The sequence below is a fragment of the Marmota monax genome, unplaced genomic scaffold (assembly GCF_021218885.2).
Source record: "Marmota monax isolate L192 unplaced genomic scaffold, Marmota_monax_Labrador192_F-V1.1 WCK01_AAM20220418_F8-fsc00019, whole genome shotgun sequence".
Classification (NCBI taxonomy): domain Eukaryota; kingdom Metazoa; phylum Chordata; class Mammalia; order Rodentia; family Sciuridae; genus Marmota; species Marmota monax.
In genome coordinates this window covers 7067132-7092165 of record NW_026695242.1, presented here as the reverse complement: position 1 = coordinate 7092165, position 25034 = coordinate 7067132, and the positions used below count along the sequence as shown (strand labels likewise).

The 25034-nt window shown below is 49.1% G+C and overlaps 1 protein-coding gene across 1 annotated transcript in view; it reads right to left on the bottom strand.

The window, feature by feature from the left end:
- Window positions 1-24232, bottom strand: part of Psap (prosaposin) — a 33900-nt gene extending 9668 nt beyond the window's left edge. Inside the window, exons 1-6 of the mRNA XM_046419884.2 lie at window positions 24093-24232; window positions 5143-5276; window positions 3452-3526; window positions 2756-2881; window positions 1113-1313; window positions 478-621 (exon numbers count right to left, since the gene is read on the bottom strand). Coding sequence (XP_046275840.1) covers window positions 478-621; window positions 1113-1313; window positions 2756-2881; window positions 3452-3526; window positions 5143-5276; window positions 24093-24132 — 720 coding nt within the window. The 5' untranslated portion in view covers window positions 24133-24232. The remainder of the gene's footprint in view (window positions 1-477; window positions 622-1112; window positions 1314-2755; window positions 2882-3451; window positions 3527-5142; window positions 5277-24092) is intronic.
- Between the last annotated feature and the right edge of the window lie 802 nt (window positions 24233-25034).

Sequence of the window (25034 nt, the reverse complement as noted above, 5' to 3'; positions counted from 1 at the left end):
ACATCAATTTCATGAGCGAATTTAATAATGGGAATTGGGTCCAAGGAATGAAACCACCTAAGGAACTAACAGAGTGGGGTGCCGAGCCCACAGAACCCAGGCCTCCAGGTGGGCACCGTGTAGGCTGGCTCACAAGGTGGGCGCTCTCAGAACCGCCAGGCTCTTTCAACAGCTGGCCCCCAGCGTTTCTAATAGGTACGGTGACAGGAAGAAGACAAAGTTTGACAAAAGCAGTGTTCTTCCATCATTTTCTATTATCTGCAGATTCAACTACCCAAAGTGTATGTAAGGTCCCCACTCAAGCAGCTGGGAAAAACAGAGAGGGATTATTTGAAGCACCTCAACTCAGAGCAGTCAGGCTGAAATTCCCAACTCTACCGCGGCAGCAACGATCTGCTCTCTTGGTGCCCCACTCCCGTCTCCAGAGCCCAGCTTCCTGGGCCAGGACATCTTCACAGCAGGGAGGGGCACACTCACCATGTCAGCCATGCCAGGCCCCAGGCGGTCACACTCCTCCTTGGCATGCTCCACCAAGCCCTCCACAAAGGTGGAATTGGTCCTCACGGCCGTCTGGATGTCGGTCACCATCTGCACGCAGTCCTGGCAGACGTCTCCACTGGCCTAGAGAGAAGGGCAGTGAGGACGCAGCTCGGTGGCAGAGGACCGACTCCTGCAGAGTCTTCACCTGCCCAGGCCACAGCACTGGGGGCCACCACCGAGCAGCTCCTAATGGGTTTTTAAGAGGCTCTACAAGTACCAGTAGGTTTAAAGTCAACTCAGTATTCACTGAAGCACAGACTGGGGAGGCCTGGGTGCAGCCTAGGGTCAAGCATGTGCTTGGCACATACAGAACATGGCCTCCAACCCCAGCACCACTAAACAAAAGGGGGACACTTCTGCATCTCATCTTTAGAGACTGCATCGTACCCCACCTAAGGACTGCCTGGTACCGGCAGAGTCACGCGAAAGGACAAGACTCAGTTTGAGAACATTATGCGCCGCCCCTCCTACCTCATCTCACACACTCACACACACTCACGAACCACCCCTCACACATCCCTGACTCTACCTTGCCTCCAAAGGGTCCCCAGGGCCAGCCCCACCCGCCTTACCTTTGGCTGGGGCTTGCTCTGGGGGCCATCCTGAGGGTACAGGAGGAGGGGGATGTTGGCCATAAAGGGAGCCACCACCTCAGTCATGTCCATTTCCGGGATCTTGTTGGCCTCCAGCTGCTTCCGGTGGCTCAGCTCTGCCAGGTGCTTCTGAAGAGACTCGCAGAGGTTGAGGGACGAGCACACCTCCCCTGGACGGCTCTGGGGGGAAGGAGAGCCGGCTGAAAGCTCCCTCCCTGTGTGTGTGTGTGTGTGTGTGTGTGCGCGCGCGCCTGTCACAACAGACTACCGGGTGCCTAGGAATCAGTCCCTCTCCCCAAGTCCCTTACACAGAAACAACAGGGGCCGGGATGTGGCTCCTGGCAGTGTTTGCACGGCGTGTGTGAGGCTGGGCAGGACCCCCACACACGGAAACTCAGGAAGAAAAGGAAGACACGGACCACCCGACAACCCGGCTGCTCCGTTCCCCTGGGAAGGCCACAAAAGCCACAGCCCCGCCCCGCTAACACCTGGAGGCCTTGAGCTTACCCCAGCACTGCACAAAAACCAAAGAAAAAAGAAAGGAAGGAGGGAAAGAGGAAGGGAGGAACGGATGGATGAAGAAAGGAAGGAAATAAATTCCAACCCATGCGCCCAACCACACAGTAGCCGTGGGCTCCTGGACTATGACTGCCACTCACTGTCAGCTCTTCCTTTTTAAAGGAAGATCGGCAACTCTTGAGCCACACGCTACTGCCACGCACTGGTTCTACACACCTTCCAGGTGCACGCTCACACTGATGCATGCGCGCGCACACACACACACACACACACACACACACACACACACGGGGACATCTCCAACTCTTCCAATTCCATCCTGCCCTATCTGCTCCCCATGCTCCCCTCTCCACCTCCATGTTAGCAAACAACTCCACCCCCATCTTCCCAGAGAGCTGGAGACACTCTTAACTCTTCTCTCCTGTACACCCCCTCCATGGCCAAGGCCGGCCCATTCGCCCTCCAGAATGTGCATCTGTTCCTCCCCACCCCCCTCGCTCACATTGCCAGAACCTTCACAGTATCCTGCCTGAGTCCCCTGCTGCTGCTCCTGGCAATGGAACCTGGACAGAGCCTTTTGGGACACAGCCTGGAAGGCCCTCCACAATGTGACCTCTGCCTTCCTCACCAAAACCACGTCCTGTCTCAGGACACTCCTGCCCTGATGGCCCTCCACGGTTTCTTAAACACTTGCCCTTCTCAGGGCCTTTAAAACACAGCCTCCAGCACGTGGCTTCTGCACAATCTGTACCTGATAGGTGAAGGCTGAGTACCCTTACCGCTGAACCCCCTTAAATTATAAATTCACAGAAATTCAGAGAAATGAAATTATTTGTTTGCTCCAAAGACAACACGAGTTACTCAACTGGCACCTGTAAACATTAGCTGGTTCATAGCAGCCCATCTGCTGCCCCTCACCAACCCTGGCAGGCCACAGGGGCTGCTGGGCCAGAGTTCTTCTGAACGGCAGAATCAAAATGAAAAGCTCCTCAAAAAAATACAAAGCCACAAAGAGACTTCCCAACTGAATCACTGCTCTGGGCCACTATCTCCTCTGGGCCCTGGAAGCACCTAGAAAGAAGAGCCTGTTCCCCATCACTTACCATTTCCCCTTTAATCAAGTCCAGGATGACGGGGAGGTAAGAGTCGACCATCTCCTTGCACAAGGCCGACAGGTTCGTGTTAGGAAGCCAGTCGCACATCTTCTCCAGGTAAGTGAGGATCTCCTCCTGCCAGGGACAATGGCAAGGGTCAGAATCAGAACAGGCCTCTTCCCTGCAAATGGCTGAAGGCAAGAAGGAAAAGCAAGCCTGCAAATCAGCCAGGCCTCGGGGAAGAGGGCAGGAGAAGAGCTAGTGGTGGCCCAGGGGTCTATCAGTTCACCAGGCGAGCCACCTTGTGCTTCATGGCATCAAAATTCAAAGCAAAGATTCTTTGACCTGTGGTCTTACAGGCACAGAAAATTCTGAGCAGAGGACAGTGAAGGTGAGCCAGGGCCAAGCTGGACGCTGACAGGCATATCAGACCCCAATCAATCTCGGGTATTTAATCTGTAGTCCGGGGGTCAGCAAGCCCGGCCCTTCCCCTACTGCATTCAGCCTCAAACAAAAAACAGACCTACATTTTTAAAGTGGTTTGCAAAAAGACTACATGACAGAAACAGTATGTGGCCTGTAAGGCTGAAAATCCTTCCTACTGGCCCTTTACCAAAGACATCTGCCACCCCTAGACAATCCTCAGAGTCACAGCTCTCCTGAAAACCGGGGCATGAGGCCGAGCCCACTCCAGCCCCCACTCACCTCAGTGGCATTGTTTTTCAGCATGTCGCCAGCCGCGGTGATGACCTGTTTGCATATGTCACACGGAAGGGATTTCTAAAAGGAAAGAACATGAAGCCGAGATGTTATTTGTAGGTCACAATTCACACCCCCCACAGTCGGAAACCCTCATGGCCTTTATCCTATTCTACCTAATAACCAGCCTATGGTCAAGGCCACGTTCCACTGTCAATCCTGGTGCCCGCCGTGTACACGAGGAGACCTGGACAGCACAGGGAAGGACAGGTGAACTGGGGAGAACACTCTGTGCTTCTATGGGACAGAAACCCTTTCCTGTCCCCTCTCCCCTTTAGCATCCTGCTCAATTCAGGTGCTATAAGTCAATTTCAAATGAATGCTCACAACTGCTCTGAAGAAACAGCTCAGAAAGATGAAATGGTGGGTTTTGACCATATCCCACAGTGGGCAGAGCGGGGACGCCAGCGCCAGCCAGTTACTATGCTGCTGTACATTCCACTGGCGCCTGATCACCTTCTGCTCAGTTAGGACCTACACCAAACCCAGCCTCCTAACAAGCCTGGGCACCACCAGGCCCAGCAGCCCCGGAAATTCTAGTTCGTTCTCACAGCTCTGAAGGAGGCACCCACAGGCTCCCTTCTCGATGTTAACTGTCAACCCTTGCAGAACAGGCTAACATGTCTGGATGAGATTATGGGACACCTGTAAGCTCAGCTGAGTTCAGAGAAACCAATCTGAACCTTTAGACCTAGTCAGCCATTACTGTGCTTGAGGGTGTAACAAAAGAGAGCCTGGCACCCAGGAGACTATCCAGTCAAGCAAGTTCTGAAGTCCTCACTTAACACACATGAAACTCAGAAAAAGAGAAAGCAGTGTTCAAAAACAAGATTGAAAGCAAATTAGAAACCAAATCAAAGAGTAGTTTTGGCCACAGAAGACAATTTGCAATAAATAATTCAGAAACTATTTCTGAAAGAACAGTGTTATTTAATCAGGTATTTTGTTTTTAATGAAGAAACACTAGTGGCCACTGACAAGTTTGGAATTCAAAATCCACTCATCACACAGCCTGTACCATGTGACACTCAGCACATCCCAGAATGGGCCAGGAGCAGGGTCACATTCTACTGGTGCAGCCAGCAGAGCTTGGCCACGGTGTGTTAGGTGACATGAAGAATGCACACGAGGTCTGTGGTCTCACTATTTCTCAGAGTCCCACATTAAAACGCTGCATCTAACATCATTTAAATGAAAACCAGTGGTATCTTTCCCACTGTGGTTGTAGTTGGAAATAAAGTTTTAAGCTCTAGGATCTCAATCTGTGGTTTGCCTGTTCGAGAGGGTTTAGAGGAAATATGAAATGGGAAGATTTGAAAAGTCTAGCATATATTTGTGGAGTGAGTGACAAAGGATGAGCTATGCCCACGTGCCCAGGGGACCCTTATCTAAGGTGGGAAGTGGGACCTACAGAGTGGCCCAGAAAGCAGCACAGGGTCATCAAAAGGCATGACCTGGGGGAAGGGAACCCTGTTCACTTCCTAGTGAATCGGACAGTAACAGACCTGACAGGCCCTGCCTCCCACACAGGGTCATGATGAAGGGCGAGCACACAGGGGAGAGGAAGTGCTCGGAGGATCTGGAGGGAGGATCTGGAGGAGGGAAGGCAGGGCAGGCCGCCTGGGCGAGGCGCTCACCGCCGTGGGCTTGCTCCAAACGGTCTGCTGACAGTGCTTCAAGGCCCTGCAGTCCACCGCCGTCTTGAGGTCCTGGCACAGCACGGCTGAGCCCCCGGAGCATTTTCTCAGGTCTGGGACAGGGCCGGCTAGAGCTGAAAGAAAAACCAACATGCGGAGGTGGCACCTGGCTTACTCCAGCCCCTGCCTGCGGCAGGACACGCGCCTGGCCCCTCACCAGCCTATGGAACACAAACACACTGCTGCTTGGCTGTCCAGCCAAGAAACGGGGCTGGTCACGGGTCACCGGGCTGGAGGGACGCATCCAGCTAATCCTCTCCAAACACTGAAACAGTATCGGGGTTCAGGCCCTTTCACCCTTTCAATCTTAGTAAGTTTCCATAAGTAATGAAAGCTACCGCAGGAGGAAAAACTGATGAAGACTGACCCTAACTTCTGCAGACTGAAAACCATAAAATGAAAAGTTAAAACACCATAAAAGGGGCAGTGAAAACCAGATCAACCTTGTTACATCAAATAAGGATTCTTAGAGTTGTTCAAGTTCAAGAGCACTTTTATTAATCTCATTCTATTGAGTCTTTGCACATAAACAAATTTACTAGCAGGAAATAAGGCTGCACAAGCCACCTGGGTATCAAAAAATCACGAGTCCATCCAAAACCAGGGGCGTGGAGTGTCACCTGTTGCTGTGCCCGGGAAAGGCCTCCCGCAGAACCCAGGCACAGAGAGCTAAGAAAAGACAAGACAGAAGACCCAACATGACCAGGGACCAAAGAACGCAGGTCAGGGCCACATTTTAAAGCTAAGCTAGCCAAATTGGGGGAAAACCTATGTCACAACAGTGAGAAGTTTACAGTAAAAGTTTCTTCTAGGGCCATCAGCAGTGTGACTGCTGAATGTACAAGATTTACTAGGGGGAAGATCCCTCTTCAAAAAGCAAATACAGGAGTGGTGGCCTAGCCTGTGTGAGTCCTGGAGTCCAATCCCCAGCAACACACACACACACACACACGAACATTAAGAAGCCACAATAATTTAAGAGGCAAAACATGCATAAATATATTTGAGTGCCATTTACAATGTTAAAAACATGCAGATGTAACCTAAATGGCTAAACATGGGGGAGGGGCAGACTAACCTTATCATACTAAACTACTGTTTGTAACTAATTGTTATGTAACTATTGTTACATAGCTGACAAACACAATTGCAAAGATGAAATATATGAAAGAAAAAAATTCAAAACCATGACTACACGAGTTGTATAAAGATAAGAAAATAAAGCAGGCTAGCTGAATTATGTTCTTCTTCTTCATTTTTTTAAAGGTGATGATTTACATTTTTTTTTTTTAGTTGTACACCTTTGTTTTTATTTAGTTTTATGTGGTGCTGAGGATTGAACCCAGGGCCTCGCATGCGCTAGGCAAGCACTCTACCGCCGAGCCACAACCCCAGCCCCCTGAATTATGTTCTTAACTCCCAATGCCACTGGGCATGGACGCCAGGTTTCACGCTCACTAGGCAAACAATGTAGAATATTTTTAACATGTTTTATAAACTACCTTGAGAGTACACATGCTAACACAGATCGAGAGCACCCTGGATTTCAGAACCACAGACTGTGGGAAATGCTCCGATTCTCGTCTCCCTCTGAGCCACCTCCTCAGGTAGACAAGAACGGATGCCATCCGACTACACTGGAGCATGATGGGATGGCGCAGAGGCCAAGTCCCAGCAGACATCATGCTTGAACCAGCTTCTGTTGTCAACAGAAGACACTTGGCCCAAGTCTAAGAGGAAAGCCCCAGAGCCACCCAGCAGAGAACCCCTGAGCCATCTGCGTGCAGCTTCTTGCCTGCAGGCCAGCAAGAGGGTGGGCCGTGGGGCAGGCACACAGCAGTGGGGGCAGGTTCTTCCTCCGGGAGCACAAGGGAACAAATGCTCCATTACTACTTACACGAGCTACTAGTGCAAAGACTTAGGTCCCCCCAAAAGCTCAAGCCAGATCACCTGCACCCCTGTGAGTATCAGCAAATGAGTTACAAACCTGCCACCCAGGTTACAGTCCTCCCTGTCCCCAGGGAGCCAAACCACAAAGGCAACCAGGTGACAACCTCAACTGAACTGGCCACTCTCCAAAAGCTGTTGGTTTGGATTCCGGTGACTGTGGGTAAATGCTGGATTCCAAACAGCAGCGAGCTCCCCAGATGGCTCACAGGAGTGAGGCTAACCAGTAATGTCACATGAGGCTGTGCCAGGTGCCGGGAAGTGGGTGTGGTGGGGGTGCGTCATGAGGGTGAAGGGTGCCAGGGCGCACAGGGTAGGAGACTGCACAAACAGGAGTCCCAAGACTCAGGAGCTCCCCCCAGGCCATCTCAGACATGGGCTCCCAGGACTCCTGAAAAGCACCCAGCAAGACACACTGCCCGGTTCTGACCCAGTAACAGACAGGAAGCTACCACAATGGGTCTCCAGGCAAAGGAATGCCCAGTGGCAGAGAGGGAACCAGCAGATGGGTTCAAGACACCAGAGACAGGAGCAGGACTGCGGGGGAGGGTGGGGCAGGGGACTGCCATTCTTCACGCTCACCAAGGCTTGGGCAATACAACTCTGACCCACTGTTCTCCCCAGCCTCTCAGCCAGGAACTGGCTCCTACGGACCAAAATCGATCAGCTTTTCAGGAACAAAACTCACTATCAACTGAGCGTTGTGGCACAAGTGTGTAATCCCAGCAACTCGGGAGGCTGAGGCAGGAAGATGTTGAGTTCAAAGCCAGCCTCAGCAAGGCCCTAAGTCACTCAGTGAGACCCTATCACTAAATAAAATACAAAATGGGGCTGGGGATGTGGCTCAGTGGTTGAGTGCTCGAGTTCAGTCCCTGGTACCAAAAAAGAAAAATAACAAATGAATAATAAAAAGGAGCAGGAATGTGGCTGAGTGGTAGAGCACCCCTGGATTCATTCCCAGTAACACTAAAACAGAAAAAGAATACTTTGTAAGTTATTTCTTCTAGTAACTTGACACAGTATCATCTTCAATCACAGCTTTATAGCTTTGTTATCTGTTTTGGACAGGACATTCTGGACTAAAACTAATCTTAAGTAGCCCCTTTTATCTGCCCCGGTCCAGCTAACACAAGCCCACTGTCTTGTTCAATCCCAAAGGTTCAATGACCTCTGAACAGTGGTGAGCCTCTACCCCAGATTAGAAATGGAATGTATGCGTGGAGTCTCGGACAATTGGAAACAGATCCCACGGGACCCTGGAGAACAAGGCTTAAATCCCAACTCTGGAAACTCAGTTCTTAGCAAGACTTGCCTGTCTACCTCCAGCCTAAAGCCAGACTGCACAGATGCCCGTAAAGACGGCAGCCTGTGGTATGCAACAGTGTCGCATGTGAGCAGATGACTGCTGGCCTCAGGAGGGCAACGCAGGCTGAAGCCACGGCTCAGGGCCTGCTGCTCCAAGCTACCGGCTCACTTCTCAGGAGTGCTGTCCCCTGAAGGAATCAAACAGTGGGTCAGACTGGGAAAATGTATTTACACACAAAATTCTCTTGCCAAGTCAGATGCGGTGGCAGACACCGGTCATCCTAGCTACCTGGGAGGCGGAGGCAGGACTGCCACATTCCAGGCCAGCCTGGGCAACTTAGTGAGACCCTGTCCCAAAATAGAAAGAGGTGGGGACGTAGCTCAATGGCAGAGAGCTTCCTCACATGGGCAAATCCCTGGGCTCAACCCCAGCACCTCATTCCAGGAGGCTCTCAGGGCCCCCAGGTGTGGGTTTCATCACGAAGCTCAGGCAAGGATGGCTAGCTCCACTGACTGGGCCAAGCCTGCTGTCCTCAGGCAGGAGACCAACAGGGACAGGCATCTAAGCCCTAGGGATGTTTCTACACACTGGGAACAACAGAGGGAATGACCAAAGGAGCCTTTGGGATAAAACTGGACAAGAATGTGAAGGACAGTGCTAGAAAGACAGACTGTATGGTGTGTGTGTGTGTGGGGGGGGGGGGTCCAGAACCTTCCAAAGGACAGCAGGTCTCTTTGGCAAAGAGGAAAAACTGTCCCTGTCTTTTCAGAACTGGAGCAGAGGGAAGGAGCCAGGCTACAAAGCAGAATCCCAGGCACTCTGTGAAGGTCTCATTGTCACATATCCCTATGTAAGGGGTCCACCCTGTGGGCAATGTCACAGAAACCATGAGGGATTTCTGAGCAGACACAGGGCAAGCAAGCTCACGTCTATGAGTCTTTTTCTATTCCTTTTCTTGAAGTACCAGAACCTGAACCCAGGGGTGCTCTACCATTGAGCGACCTGCTCTGCCCTTCCTTTGAGACAGTCTTGCTAAGTAGGTGCCCTAGTCTGACATTGAACTTGTGATCCTCCTGCCTCAGCCTCCCAAACTGATGGGATTATAGGCACGCGCCCCCCAGCCAGCTCTCATCTGTGTCTTAACCACCAGGCCTTAGGTAGCACCAGTGAAAGGGAGGGGGACACAGAGGGAGACCACCTGACTGGAAGGCTAATAAGAAACTCCAAGCAAGACCTGGCAGCAGCAAGGGCTGAGACCCACAGAGGAATCCAACAGGAGGAGGCGGAGGGCAAACAAAACCAACCGCAGCCTCAAGAAGTGAGCTGGGCTGAGAGGGAAAACAGAACAGCGAGATGCAAGGACTGAAGGACAGGGCGGGTGGGCGGGGCGCCAGCTGCAGGAGGCAAAGACCCAGAGAACCCATGGGGTGCTCAGCAGGTGGGGTGCTCAGCAGGTGAGGTGCTCAGCAGGTGGGTGTGCCAGCCGCCATTCCAGACAGTCCCTGGGGCGCTGGGAGGCTTCAATAGGAAACTGAACTTGGGGGAGGCACACGGTGGGCTCCAAATAAGTGAAGGACGCCTCCTGCCTTTTGCATGGGGTGGAGCTGTTCTGGGTGGCTCCAGACCCCAGATCCCAGATCCCAGAGCAGAGGCTAAGTGACCCAGACTATGTCAAGGCAAGCAACGTACCTGACACCCGGGGGGTACAGAAGGGAAAGGGCTGCCTCATTAGATGGTGACCTCTCCAACAGAGGTGGCACACCAAGCAGAAACAGAAACAGCACCCAGCCCCGGAGTGGGTCTCAGGAGAGCCATCCTCGGAGGGCAAGCTGGACAGGAGGACCTCCCGGGGCCGATGGGATCCTCAGTGTTCTCAGACATGACCAACATCTAAGAGTCACCCCGACCACTTTCTGGTAGTTATTTCTCCAAATCCGTCCGCAGCACAGCTTCTACCTCTGCTCTAACCCTCCCCCACCCTACCCCAAATACCAGCTTCCTTCTCTGAGGCTATATGCTGAACTCGAGGAAAGTTCTTCGATGTCTGCCTGACCCCCTCGAGGTTTCTAGTTAAACTTGTCACAAGAACAGCACTGGTTTGACTAGAAACGCGAATCTTGTGACAAAGCAAGCACTCCCTTCTCAGCTCAAGGGCCTAGGACGTGAGCCAGGAGACACAGGCCTTCGTCTGTCTTCTGAGGCCCAGATTTCAGTGTACGTCCTTAGAGAGGGGATGGTGCTCTGTTGCCTTTTTACTCCAAGCCTAGAAGTACACAGAAATCTTCTAGAAGATGATGACAGACACGTTCTAAACCTCTTAACATGCGGTCATCGTAGCAAGAGAAAGATCCCAGCCCGCATGGTGGCGCACACCAGGAATCCCAGCAACTCGGGAGGCTGAGGCGGGAACATCACCAGTTCTCAGCAACCTGAGCAAAAACCCTGACTCAAAAAGTAAAAAGGGATAGAAGCCAGGCGTGGTGACTCACACCTGTAATCCCAGGAGCTCGGGAGGCTGAGATAGGAGGATCACGAGTTCAAAGCCAGCCTCAGCAATGGCAACTCAGTGACACCCTGTCTCTAAATACAAAATGGGGCTGGGGATGTGGCTCAGTGGTTGAGTGCCCCTGAGTTCAACCCAGTACCAAAAAAGGGGGGTGGGGTTGGAGATGCAGTTCACAGGTAGAGGACTTGCATGAGGTTCTGGGTTCAATCCCAGAACTGCAAAAAAAAAAAAAAAAAAAAAAAAAATTAATGAGGCCAGGAGGCACAGAAAGCTCAGTGGAACTGTGATCTGGGTGCCTCTAAGAGTTCCTGCAAGAAAGAATCCTTAAACTAAGACTTGTAAGGCAGATCACCACCATCTAGGTGTTCTGTCTGTTTCCTGGCACTGGAGACTCAATACAGGGATGCTCCATCACTGACCTGAATCCCCAACCCTTTTTATTTTTTGAGTCAGTATCAACTAAATTGCCGAGGCTGGCCTCTAACTCACAATCCTCCTGCCTCAGCCTCTTCGTTGGCTGGAAGTTTTGGTGTTCCTCACGGCACCTACGCCTCCACCTCCGGGCTCTGGGCTCCGGCTGGGCTCCAGAGGGAACAAAACACATGACCGGCCTGCCTCCCAGCCTATCTTGCTAATTCCCGTCCAATTGCCTTAGGCAGGCCAGTGTCCTTCTGAGCTTGTTTTTTCATCTGTAAAATGAAGGCACTGAAGGCAGAAAGGATCAAGATGGTGTGATCACACGTAAACACTCCCAAATGCCAAAGCCCACGCCTCCCAACCCACCCACCCGCCAGCATCTCTGGGGTCCCAATCCGTCCCCACCCCTACCAGACTGGCTCTGACAGCTGTCCTGAATTCACCCAGCTCCTGGCTCCACCACTTCGACCTACGTGTCCTTGAGACCTCAGCCTTCCCAAACCTGCAAATTGGGTCTACTACTAGAAACACTCCCCAGGATTCACCAAGACACACGGTACAACACTGGGGCACCATTACTTCACCCAGTGTCATTTATCACCATCATGGTAGCGATGACGGGACCTTACCAAGACCCACGAACAGGCGGTTCTTCAGTAGTGACCTGAGGCCGCCCTCTTCCTCCTGTTTTCTTTTGGAGTACTGGGGTTGACCCAGGGCCACAGGAACGCTAGGCAAATGCCCCCCCCCTCCCCCGGCTGAGCTAGGTCCCCAGTCTTTTTTGTTTCATTTTCTCTTGAGACGGGGTCTTGCTAAGTTACCCAGGCAAGCTTCAAACTTGTGATCCCCCTGCCTCAGCCCCCTGAGGAGTCTCAAATGGCATTTGATCAGGCACTTACCTGGCAGTTCGCAAATCTAGAGAGCTGGATTCTGGAACCTCAGAAACAGTTTGCTACTGACCCCAAGACCCAGGAGTCACAAGAGGAAAGTGACTCCCAGGCCATACTGCAAAGAGCCCAGGGAGATGATCCTGTATCTACAGGAACTAAGCAAGTTCTACATGAGCAAGAAAGAGGGCTGCCCACCAAGGCCCAAATGTCCAGGTGAGATGCTTCCAGGGCCTCACTAGCTCTGGGCTAGAGGCCTCCGGGGACTCCAGCGCCTGCCTTGTTATTGTTCAAAATGTTTCTGGCACACCTTTTATTTTGGTGGGGTTTTTGGTTTTTGTTTTGGTTTTGGTTTGGTTTGGTGGTGCTGGGAATGGAAGCCAGGGCTTTAGGCACATAGGCAAGTGCTCTACCACTGAGGTGTACTCTCAACCCTTTTAGTTTTGGACAAGGTTGAAGTTGATGAGGGTCCTGCTACATTACCAAGGCTGGCCTCAGCCTCTTGAATAGCTAGGATTATAGGTGCACCCTACCATGCCTGGCAACACCCATCTTTTAGAAGAGCACCCCAAAACCTCTTCTTGGCCGAGCACAGTGGTGCACGCCCGTAATCCCACCAACTCGGGAGGCTGAGTCAGGAGGATCACAAATTCAAGGCTTGCGAGGGCAACTGAAGCCCATCTGCGTCCCTGGCACTTGGAAAGCTCTTAGTGACTTCTATGGCTGATTGTTAAAGGTGGACCTGGGGGGGGAACCAAGGGAGATGTTCACATTCCAACTTCTATATTTAAGTATAACTTAACTTTTCTTTCTAACATTTCCTCTAAAATCAAATTCAACCTTACAACCCGTTAGAACAGTAAGTCGCCAATGTGGCAGAAACGCCAAAATGCTCCCTTACATCCATCTCCTCTTCGTTCGTAAGGACAGAAGTACTCCCCAGTCTCCTCTGCAGTAGGGTCTGGCTATGACACCACATCCGGCTGCTGAGATGCACACAGAGGTCAGGCCTTCCTCTAAACCTAGCTGTGATGGCTGGAAATGCATCACATTTTGGACTCTAAAAAGGGGCCAGACTTCAGAGATGCAGAACAAGGAGATGGAAGAGCCTGGATCTGGGAGTAGAGCCTGCAGCTCGAGAGGCTGAGGTAGGAGGATCGTGAGTTCAAAGCCAGCCTCAGCAAAAGCAAGGTGCTAATAAGCAACTCAGCGAGACCCTGTCTCTAAATAAAATACAAAATAGGACTGGGAATGTGGTTCAGTGGTCAAGTGCCCCTGAGTTCAGTCCCCAGTACTTCCCCTCCCACCCATCGAAATTAAAAAAAAGAATTCAGATGTTAGTATTCCAGGTCTCTGTTGTTTGCGGTTGAGCCTACACCCCACTAATGCACATCCTTCATAAACTACTTCATTCACCAGAAGACTCTCCAAACGCCAAGTCTTCACTAAGGCTAAGCCACTGAGGGTGCTGAAGAGCCGTGTGCCCTGCGTAATTGCCAAAGACGTTCAAAAACAACCTCAGAATGAAAGGGTCCACCTTTCTCAGAATGTATCCTCGAGGGTCTTATTCCTTAGCTCAGCCTCATTATTTGTGCTCTTCCTTTTAAATATTTAAGGTAACACCTGCTGAATACTGCTTCAATCTAGCTACCAAAAAGAAAGAAAACAAAATGCACGCAGCCTCCCAGCACCTGCAACCAGAAACATTCCACAGCATATTGCCTCTGCTGCCTGGGTAATGAGTTGCCATAGCAACAGGTGGGTTGCTAGGAAACTAAGAGAGGATAACCCCAGGAGAGGCAGAATCTAACTCATCCCCCTCCCCCACCTGCACTTGGCCTTTTCTCCAGGGGCTCCATGCAGTTGGTCCCCTAAGAGCAGGAGGTAATGCAAAGCACTCAACACCGCCACCAAACAGCTGGTGTCACAAATACCTCTCTCTGATGGCAGAGGGCACTTACCTCTTCTTTATAGAATCCTGCTTCTAGAAAACATTCTGCATGACAGAATGAAAACGCTGCTCTTTAATCTTTCAGAATAACGCACACTCAGGGAGAGCCTGCCTTGATTTGCAGAAAGTAAGGTCCAAATATTTCTTTGATCACGTAAGAAATCAGTGGCAAGAAAACCTGTGAGCTTGCAGGGTGACACCCCACCCCCTCTGGCCCCCATCTGCCCTTTATCAGGAAAGACAACGGCTCTTTCTTCCCTGCTCCTCCTTTGCCACTGCTGCACGTTTCAATTTTCTCACAAGCCAGGTCATTCCAGGACAAGAATCTATCCACACAAATAAGGCGACAGTTCTCAGGTGAATTACCTTGTTCAATGGTGACTGAGACAGAGGGACAGGACGCAATGTTCTTAAATCATACGAGAGTGGTGCAATCTGGGGGATGGAGATCCAACAATCTGAGAGTCCTCCCGTCCAACAAAAACTCCTACTGACAAAGCTCCACTTCTACACGACACTCGCCCAGCGGTGCCCGGAGGCCAACCAGATAAGACAAGATGCTGCTGCAACCCCTGAGCAGGGAAGAGAGCCACTGGCAGGACTGCCCAGGATCCAGTTGGTCAGCAGGCACAGGAAGGGGTCCTGTGGGAACTTAAGGGACCTTAAGCCAGTGTGTAAGGTTCTGCTGCAGACCCAGCGCACTTCCCAGAAGCTGACCCAATCAAATACACAGAGGGAGCACTGGTGCCAGGCGTGGTGGCACATGCCTGCAATTCCAGCAACTCAGGAGGCTGAGGCAGGAGGATCACAAATTCAAGGACAGCCTCATCAACTTAGTGAGACCCTGAGCAACTTAGGGAGACCCTCGTCTCAAAAAAATAATAATAATAAAATGGAGGACTGGGGATGCAGCTCATTGGTAAAGCATCACCCCAGGGTTCAATCCCCAGTTAAAAAAAAAAGGTGGGTGCACTGGCTTTCCCACCTACTCCTGCTGACAGGCTCTGTGGTCCCTGCACACCTGAAGACAACAATATGCCAAAAAAGATTTTGTGTAAACCACAAAAATTTGGTATTCTGAACTTGCCTCGCATGATTGCTCATTAACTAAAGTTTCAGATATGTGTATGTTTACTATAAATGTCATTTCTAGCTTCCTTAGTTAATATTTAATAAGAATACTTCCCAACACTTGAGACCACAGTAGGGGTAAGAGAGGATAACAGGATGCCTCTTGGCATTCTCGTTCAAAAATGAGAGCAACTAATCTGGCATTCTTGTTAGTTGCTGTCCTGGGTAAAATCACTTATGTTAAGAATAAAGGAGTAAGAAGTCAGGCACAGAGGTGCAGACCTGAAATCCCAGCCACCCAGGAGGCTGAGGGTGGAGGATCTCAACTTTGAAGCTTCAGCAGCTTAGCAAGATGCCGTCTCAAAAAATAAAAAGGCCAGGTGGCTAGGTCCATGAGAGCAACCCTGGTTTAACTGCAGATGTCGCAGTGGTCCGCTTTCCCTTCTGAATATAGCCCTTCTTTCTCTGAGGCTTGTTTGTAAAGGGACATGTGCTTCTCTCTCTTCTCCCCTTCCCCTCCCTAACAAGATTAGGGAGACAGGGCTACCTTTTCTTCCCCTGTCCTTGAACAAGCCACCACAGGAAGGAGATCTCTGCCGGAGGATCAGAGAAGTGAATCTCCATACAGCTTCAGGGAGCACCAGGGACCCCCGTCAGGGCACACCTGGCACATGGCCTCTGAATAGCTTCTTTAAAAGCCCTGGGTTTCCCTGATGGACAGAATCACAGCTTCAGGGCCAGGAGTCTCTCCTTTGCTAGCAAAGCAATAACACTTCTTCTTCCCTCTTCTCACAACCATGTCCTCATTATTAAATTGGCATTAATCGGCATGGAGGACAAAGACCGAGACTTCAGTCACACACCCACACACACACAAAAAATTATCTTTAGAAGCTGACAAATCAACGTGACTTTGGGGGCCTGGGGACATAGCTCAGTGGTAGAGTGCTTGCCTCGCATGCACAAGGCCCTGGGTTCAATCCCCAGCACCATCAAAAAAAAGAGTGAACAGTTGACCTACATCATGGTTTGTGACCAAGTTAAAGGGAAGCCACCCACGACACTCCGGAGCAAATCTCCTGTGGGTAGAAGGAACTAAGATGCTGACATAGTAGATGTCCTTGGTGGCTCTGATTTGAGGTAAATCAGGGAAAAGGGAACCAGCTATAATTTGAGGAAGTGACTTCTCCCTTATGGTTCCACAAAAAGCTGGTTGTTCCCTAAATGTTCAGCCTGGTAGTCGGTTCTCTAACGTCTGGGTCTTGGGGTTCCTCTGTTCTCAGATGCAATTTAGGATTCCAAAGAGCTTTTGTTCTTGTGGGTCGCTTCTGTCAATACTAACCACTCCATAAACCAAACTGAATTGTTGATTTAAAATTAATCATTTAGGAATATTGATAAGCCCATCAGATGTGAAATGTGTCAGGCTTTTAATGGAAAAACCCTATTCCCTAAATATTAATGAAAAGAACTAATTAACATTTAATGAGCAGAATGACTCGTTTCATATCTTTGCAGATTCCTCTGTGGAGGTGGCAGCACTAGGAGCTAAGCCCACGGTCTCGCACTAACTAGGAAAGTGCTCTAGTGCTCTAGTTAGGACTATGCTGGTGTCACTCTGACACTCGGTGGCCACTCCTTCTCAGGTTTTGTTTGCTTGCTTGTTTGGGGGTTTTGTTTTTGTTTAATATGGAAGGTGTCTCACTCAGTTGCACAGGCTGGTCTCAAAACCCACGATCCCCACTTCAGCCTCCTCAGTAGCTGGGACTACAGGCACGCACCACCATGCCAGGACACATCATTTTTTAAACAGCGAAGAGTTAGGAAGAGATTAAGGAGCCGTGACAGCTAAGCACCATGTGGTGCACTAAACTGGATACCAAAACAGAAAAATGAGATTAGTGGAAAAATTGGTAAAAACCTGCATAAAGACCTGAGCCCAGTGGCACATGCTTACAATCCCAGGTACCGGGAGACTGAGGCAGGAGGATCTTGAGTTTGAGGGCAGTTTGGGTAACATAGTATGAGACCCTCTCTCTAAATTAAAATGTCTTTTAAAAAATACACAAAAAGTTTACAGTCTACTGAATAATCTTGTTTTGATATTAATGCCTTGCCATGATTATAAAAAATGTTAACAATTAAGTAAGCCACATTTAGGCATGCAACTGCCTCAGCCTCCCAGCAGCACTGGAGGCTGAGACAAGGAGGGTCACAAGTTCAAGGCCAGCCTGAGCAACTTAATGAGACTGTTTCCAATACACAAACAAATATGTGAAATGGGCTGGAAATTTAGCTTAGTGGTATTAACTCAAGGCCCTGGATTTCATCCCAGTACCACATAAAATAAATAAGGTGAAGGGTAAGTAGGAACTCACTGGACTGTCTTTGCAACTTCTCTTTAAATCAAAAGTGATCACGAATTTTGAAAACATTTTTTTAAAAAAGATCCCTTTGACAAGCATGAAATAACCTCTAAGATAAACTGCTTACAAAAACAAAAGAAATGCAAATGAAACCACTTCAGTTTTTTTACTATCAAATTGACAAAAGTTAAAAGTTTTAAAAATATCCAACATTAGCAAGGATATGGCAAAACCTGAAACTGAATATCCTGTGAGAATATCAAAGGCCAAAATCATCTTGGAGGACAATTCAGCCACTTCTCATTAAGGTGAAATGCGTGCGTCCTTATACTTGGCAGTGTGCTCCTAGGTATGTCCCCTAGAGAAATGTTTGTTTATGTGCCCAAGGAGGTATGTAAGAGAATTTTTATAGAAGCAATTTGAATAGAAAAATCAAACTAGAAATAATGTAAACATCTCTCCACATAATGGAAAACAGGAATGATACAAATGGAATACTATGCTCTTGTGAAAATGGATGAAACAGGTCTACACACTAGCCACAGGGATAACCTTCACTAACAAGACAAAAAACTAACCCAGGAATATATACAGTATCTAAGTTTTTTGAAATATTCAAAACAATACTGTACAGACTGTTGAAGATTACACTTACATGTACAAAGACCTGCGGGGAAATGATAAACAACAAGTCCCGAAAGGTGGTTATCTGCGAGGGAGGCAATTTGTTGGGATCCATTTCTTAATCTGGCGGTTCATTATAATTAGCCTTCTATGTTTCTGAATATCTAAACTATTCACCTTTTCCTTATTTTTTTTTCCCAGTACCAGGAATTGAACCCAGGGGTGCTGTTTATTCTGAGACAGGGTCTTCTTGCTAAATTGCCAAAGCTGGCCTCAAACATGTGATCCACCTGCCTCAGCCTCCAGAGTGCTGGGATTATAGACCTGTGCCACCATGCCCAGCTCCTCTTTTACAACTTTAAAAAGAGAAATGCAAAACAGTCCATATAATGTGCCAGCTTTTATATTAAGAAGAAAGACGGTGGAGCTGGGAGTGGAGCTCAGTGGTCAAGCACTTGCCTAGCATGTATGAGGTCCTGGGTCTGATCCCCAGCACCCCTCAAAAGAAAGAGAAGAGGAGGAAATAGCACCACAGGTTCAAGGTTGTCTGGGAAGGCCTGGGAGACAGAGTAAAAAGAGACACGCTTTTTACTCTTCACCATTAAACTGACTGAACTTGTTTACTGGCTGCATCTATTACATACTCTAACTTCACCTCCATCTAATGGATGGGAGACAGGATGGGATCTTCCAACAACTCACCCCAGGTCCCCGAGTTAGTGCCAACAGGTCTAGAACCTGGTATTCAGTTACCAGGAACCAGCTGGGAGCCCGGGGCTCTAGAGCAACACTGACCTAGAAGCCAAACCTAGTTTAGGCCCCTGGAGCATAATCGTGGCTCCCTACCCTGGCTCATTTTCCCGAGTCAGTAATTACGCCTAGGACATACGTCTTTAATAAGTCAATTTAATGTTGTTGTTGAACTCACAACATCCTTTGAAATGAAAGTCGTCAGGGAAACCACAAAATCAGGGGCAGAAGAGGGTCACTGTGCCGGTGGGACAAGAGCATTGACAGCCTGACACTGTATCTACCAGTGGTGAAGAGACAAACAGTACTTGACTAAGCCTTTTCCTACAGTGACTTGTGTATTCAGGCCTCAAAGCAACCCAATGACACGTGACTGATTAATGCTATTTTACAGATGAGGAAATCAGGTTAAGTAATTTGCCCAAGGTCATACAGCTAGTGTCAGCAATGTGGCAATGTTAAGCCTCTACTCTGCAGTATCATCTCAGTCCAAACTTAAAGAATTATAGATTTCATCAGGGCAGGTGACACACGCTGTAATCCCAGCAACTCTGGCTGAGGCAGGACCGTGGAAAGTTCAAGGCCAGCATCAGCAACTTAGAAGAGACCCTATTCAAAAAAAAAAAAAAAAAATAGAAGAAGAAGAACTGGGAATGTAGTTCAGTAGTAAAGCACCTTGGGTTCAATCCCCTGTACTCCAAAAAAAAAGAAAAAAGAAAAAAGAAAAAAAATCACTGATTGTACAAGATCTTTTTTTTTTTTTTTTTGGCATTTCATAGAATTAAAAAAAAAAAAAAGAAAAGAAAAGCAGTTTGTACTTTTGCAACAACCAAATTCTCCATCCCAAGAACTATATTTATCATCATGCTTTTAAAATTATTGCAATTTGGGGAGTCTGGGGGCATAGCTCAATGCAGAGCACATGCTCTGCAAGTTCAATTTAATTCCCAACACACACGTACATGCACACGCATGCACACACTTTTTTTTTTTTTTTTTTTAAAGCAAGCAGTCACCCAGGCTCAGTGGCCCATATCTGTAAACCCAGCAACTCAGGAGCCTGAGGCAGGATTGTCTCAGCCTCAGCCACTTAGACCCTGTCTCAAAATAAAAAATAAAAAAGGCTGGAGATGTAGCTCAGTGGTAAAGCACCCTGGACTCAATCCCCACCCAGTACCAAGGAAAAAAAAGCAAGTGGTCAATGTAACTAATGCTCCCTTCTGTTGAAGAAAATCTGCATCCTCTTTCCCAGTGGTACAACCAAAAGGGAGTGGGAGAGCCAAGAGTCTAGGATTCATGCTAACAGGATTCCTCAAAAGAAGCTGTCTCACCGGGCTGAGGATGTAGCTGAGTGGAAGAAGACTTGCTGAGCATGCACAAGGCCCTGGGTTCCATCACCAGCTGATACATAAAAAAGGAAAAGCCACTCACACTTGTCCAAGTGGTGTGCCCTTGGCCTTGAAAGTTTCCCAAGCGTGTTTCATTAGGGGCTGCCCCAGCCAGCAACTTGCCCTTTCTCTTCCCCATCCATTCAAGCCCCAACCAGCTGCCTGGACATTACATTTTCATACAAGAAAATGGAGGACTAGGTTTTCCTTCCGTTAATCAAGAAAATTCCATACCACTCAATCCAATATACTTCAACTCTCATAGCAGGTATTCAAAACAATCTGTCAAGTGTACTGCAAGAACTTGACAAATCACTGGTTAAAACAAACCATTCCTCCATGAATTATACCAACGTTTTCCCAGAATACAACTGATTTACTATTGCTAAACAGGTGATTTGCCCAAAATTGCTGGCAGGGGAAACCTGGAATGTTTAAGTGATGTTCAGTCAGGATATGCTATAGATTCATATCTTGCATCACCAAAAAAGTTAAGTAAAAATAATTACTTAATTAAAAATTAATCAAATGAATGAGCACTTACACCCGGTATGTGGTAGCCTCCCTAGAGAACAGCCTGCCTCCGTGAGGCATGGCCCACTCAGGCAGGAAGCGTTGACCAAGTGACAGCACCAAGGAAAGCTGAGTCTCAGCGATCGCTCCCACTCGGTGCTCTACACTGAGCTCATCCACCAGGCTCACTTTCCCTGCTAAAGCAACCACCCACCAGCATGTCCAGACCTGGATTCCACCAGGCAGGTGACACAAGCCTGGAACCCCAGCAACTCAACTTTCTGTGTAAGAAGTTCAAACAGCAACTTTTATGGCTAGTGTCAGAAGTTCCCAGAAGGTTTCCTCTGGCCGGTGAGACAAGGCAGTGAGGAGGAAGAAGGGGCTGCTGGATGCTGTGTCCCTCTGGACCCTGCGCTTCTTACTGGGGTCACCCTGGGGCAACTCACCATGCTGTCCAACTTCCATGTGTACGTACGTAAGTCATACCCATTATATTTTTTAAAAATTAAGAGAGATGTAGAGAGAGGAAGCACTATGAAGAGCCCTGGGTTCTGGACCTGGCGTGCCCAACGAACAACCTGGGACTCTGGAGCCAGCCTGGGCACCTCCACGTCTTCATGCCTCATAACAATGTCAGACTAACCGCCTAAACGCTCTCCAATCACCTCGCTATGCCACGCTTCCCTTTCTTTTTATCTGGAAAAAAAAAGGCAGGGGCAACTGGATGGGCAGAAAAGTAACCCAAAAGCCAAGTGTCTCTAACCCCAGAACTTTTTGTGTATGTGTGTGGTGCTGGAGATCAAACCCAAGACCTGCAGCATGCCAGCAAGCACGGTGAGCTAAACCCCCAGCCACCTAGGACACCACTAAAACAAAACCCAAAGCCTTCCCAGAGTCAGAACAGCACCCAGTCCCACAGTAGTGCCCGGGGTGCCTTCGTGGTGAAAATCCCAGTGGGCAGACAATGGCTGCAGTCACCAGGCACCTTCACTCACAAACTCAGTCTCGATGTTTTTTAGAAATTTTAGGATTAACATTGCCAGAAAGCCACAACAAGGCAGAGCTGTGGAGGCAAGCCAGCATCTCTACACTGTGTTATCAAGTGTGACCTTGGCAAAATCCTAAGGGCCAGTCAGCAAGTCAGGGCAAGGCCATTAGTAATACACTCTCTATTTACCCAAGTGCTGGGGGGGGGCGGGGGGGGGGGGAAGGGTCCCTTGGTTAACCACATACACTGGTTCAATATTCCCACATATGTTAGAAATGGATTTTACTGTTCCAAAGAAACTAGTCCCTTTGGGCTGATCTCAGGGAATCAGAATTCTTAAGGGTCTTATGAAGTGACTCGATGCAAACAGGAACAATGCTGTTAATACTGTAAAAATAAAAGAAAAAATGGAGACTAACATTAGTTTACTAACTATACAGACCATAGAATAGCAGCTGTATAAGCTTCATTGAGAAATAAATCTTCTTCAGTGACTATAAAACCCAACAGCTTTATAAGCCAGATCAGCTTTGATAGTCTACAAATAAAACAAATTTAAGAGCCTGGTGTAAGGCCAAGACAGATCCTTCAGAGCTGCTGAGGAAAACATCTTACACATACTGACCCATAATGAAATTTACTTCTTCAGTTTTCCAGCAACTGCCATCCACTATATTACTGTTTATTAAAATCTGAGTGGCTGAATGATTGTTAAAATAGAAACTGGCTCCTAAATTATACAGTTACCAAGAAACAGAAACTGAGGTTGGGGAAGCTGACCAAATTTATTTTCTGGTCCTTCAGGATAAGACCTGAGATCCTTTGTACAGAGATTAAAATCTGGCTCCCAGACAATCAAAATACAGAATTTCTTCTTCTCCTCTCTTTTTTTTTAAACTCAGTGCCGGGGATCAAATGAAGGTTTCCCGCAGGCTAGACAAGAACTCTGCCACTGAGTTTCACCTCTAGCCCTTTTTTTCTTTGGAGACAAGGTCTTGCTAAATTGTCCAAGCTGGGCCCCAGGTATGATGACGCACACTTGTAATCCCAATGGCTCTGGAGGCTGAGGCAGGAGGATCGCAAATTCAAAGCCAGCCTCAGCAATTTAGGAAGGCCCTAAGCAACTTAGCAAGACCTTGTCTCTAAATAAAATATTAAAAAGGACTGAGAATGTGGGCTCAGTGGTTAAGCACCCCTGAGTTCAATCGCCGGTACCAAAAAATAAAATAAATTAAAAACAAATTGCCCAGGCTGGCATCGAACTTGCTATCCCCCTGCCTCCACCGCTGGAGTAGCTGGGATTTCAGGCGTGGGCCACCCCGCCCAATATACTTATAAATTTCATAGTTCTCACCTCAAGCATTTCTCTTTATCATGATGATTTAAATTAGGTTAAGATGTGAAGGCAAGAGTTTGGCAACAAAAAGAAGTGTCACAGTGATAAAGGGTGGGCAGCTGAATCCCAGGGGCTGCCTGCATAACCTGCAGCGGATTTAACAATCTTGAATGCTATTGTGGGACAATAGTCAGGTGCAACAGTCTCTGGCACAACTTCTCACATGCTAACATCTTCCCCAGAATGAAGGTCCCTGCTAAAACTGGTCAATGCCGTGGAAGACATTTTAAAGGTGGTGAAATAAGAACTCCAGGGGAAAATAGTCGAGATGGCAAAAAACCCCTACAGCCTTCAGAGTAAATGCAGCCTCAAAGATAAACATCAACATGAATGACAATGTGCTTCCTGTAATTGCAATACCCACACAAAACCTGAGACAAGGCCAAGGGCACTGTTGCGTCCTGCAGAATAGGGCTTGAGTCCATGGCGATCACGCGCACCAGCCCAGGCACAACACTGCTGCGGGAGGGGTCACCCGTAAGACCCACCCCACAGGAGGAAGCGCAGCCTAAGGAGAGGCCTGCAGCCGCCCCAAATGCGCAGGCACCCACAGGAGCCCCGAGGGAGACGCTACTTCCCCCGCCCCACTCGCCCCCACCCAGGCTCCTTCGCCGCCTCGGGAGCTGCCCCAGCAGGTACCGGCCCACGCAAGCGCCTGCGCAGTGCGCGCCCCTCGTCACCCCGGACCCGGGGAACAGAGCAGCGAGTCCCGAGCGGTCCGCTCCCGGGAGAGGAGACATTGCGGGGGACCCTGTCCCCAGGCTGAGGCTCCAGGCTTACCAGTGCCCAGGAGACTGGCCAGGAACAGGACCGCGTACATGGCGCCGCCTGACTCCGCAGTCTGCAATGCAGAGCGTCAGCTGACCGCGCGAATATAAACCTGCTCCGCGCCCGACGCCGCGCAGTGCGCAGGCGCGAGCCCCGCCCCGGCCCCTGACTCAGCGCGCCGCAGGGCGCCTGCGGGGAGGAAGGAGACGGAAGGGAAAGGAGGGGAAGGGCCGGGGGCTACGGGCCAGGGGTGGTGGAGGATGGTAAAAGAAAAGCCGCATGATTGATCAAGTCAAGGCTAGTCGTTATACACTGTGTGTAGCAGAGCCCCCACCCCATCCCCTTCCAATAGTCAAAGCCAGGGGCTCGCACATGCTGGGCAAGCGGCCACCACAGAGGCACAGACATGTCCCCTGACTCAGCCTCACTACTTCTATGTACAGAAACAGCGCACGTTTAACCCAGTTTAGCGGTGTGTTCTCTAGCCTGTGCTTTTTCCAGCCAACGGAGCCACAACTTTGGACACAGGACGCTGCCTCTGTGCCCCCTTTTTTTTATGACATACTGTTTGCGGTTATTCATCTTCATTTTACAGATGAGAATCAACAGCAAACAGATTAACTGTTTATCCAAGTTCTTACAGTGAAGTTTCCGGGAGTCAGACTCACCCCTTACCCACACACTGTCTCTGCCAATCAATCCAAACTCAGAAACTGCAGAAGGACCCGAGGGTTTTATTGAGGATTTTAGGGATTGCCATTTGGGGGACACAGGTTCAGATATGTCTGAGTCGGTGATTCAAAGGAGGTGAAAAAAATTGAAAGCTTAAGTGGACAAGCAGTTAAAAGCGATAAAAATTTCTTTCTAGGTAATAGATATGGGAAATGAAAAGTCCCCAAAATAATGTGGTTGAGAAAAAAGGGAGTATAAAAGAAAGCCAGGCACTGGCAGCTT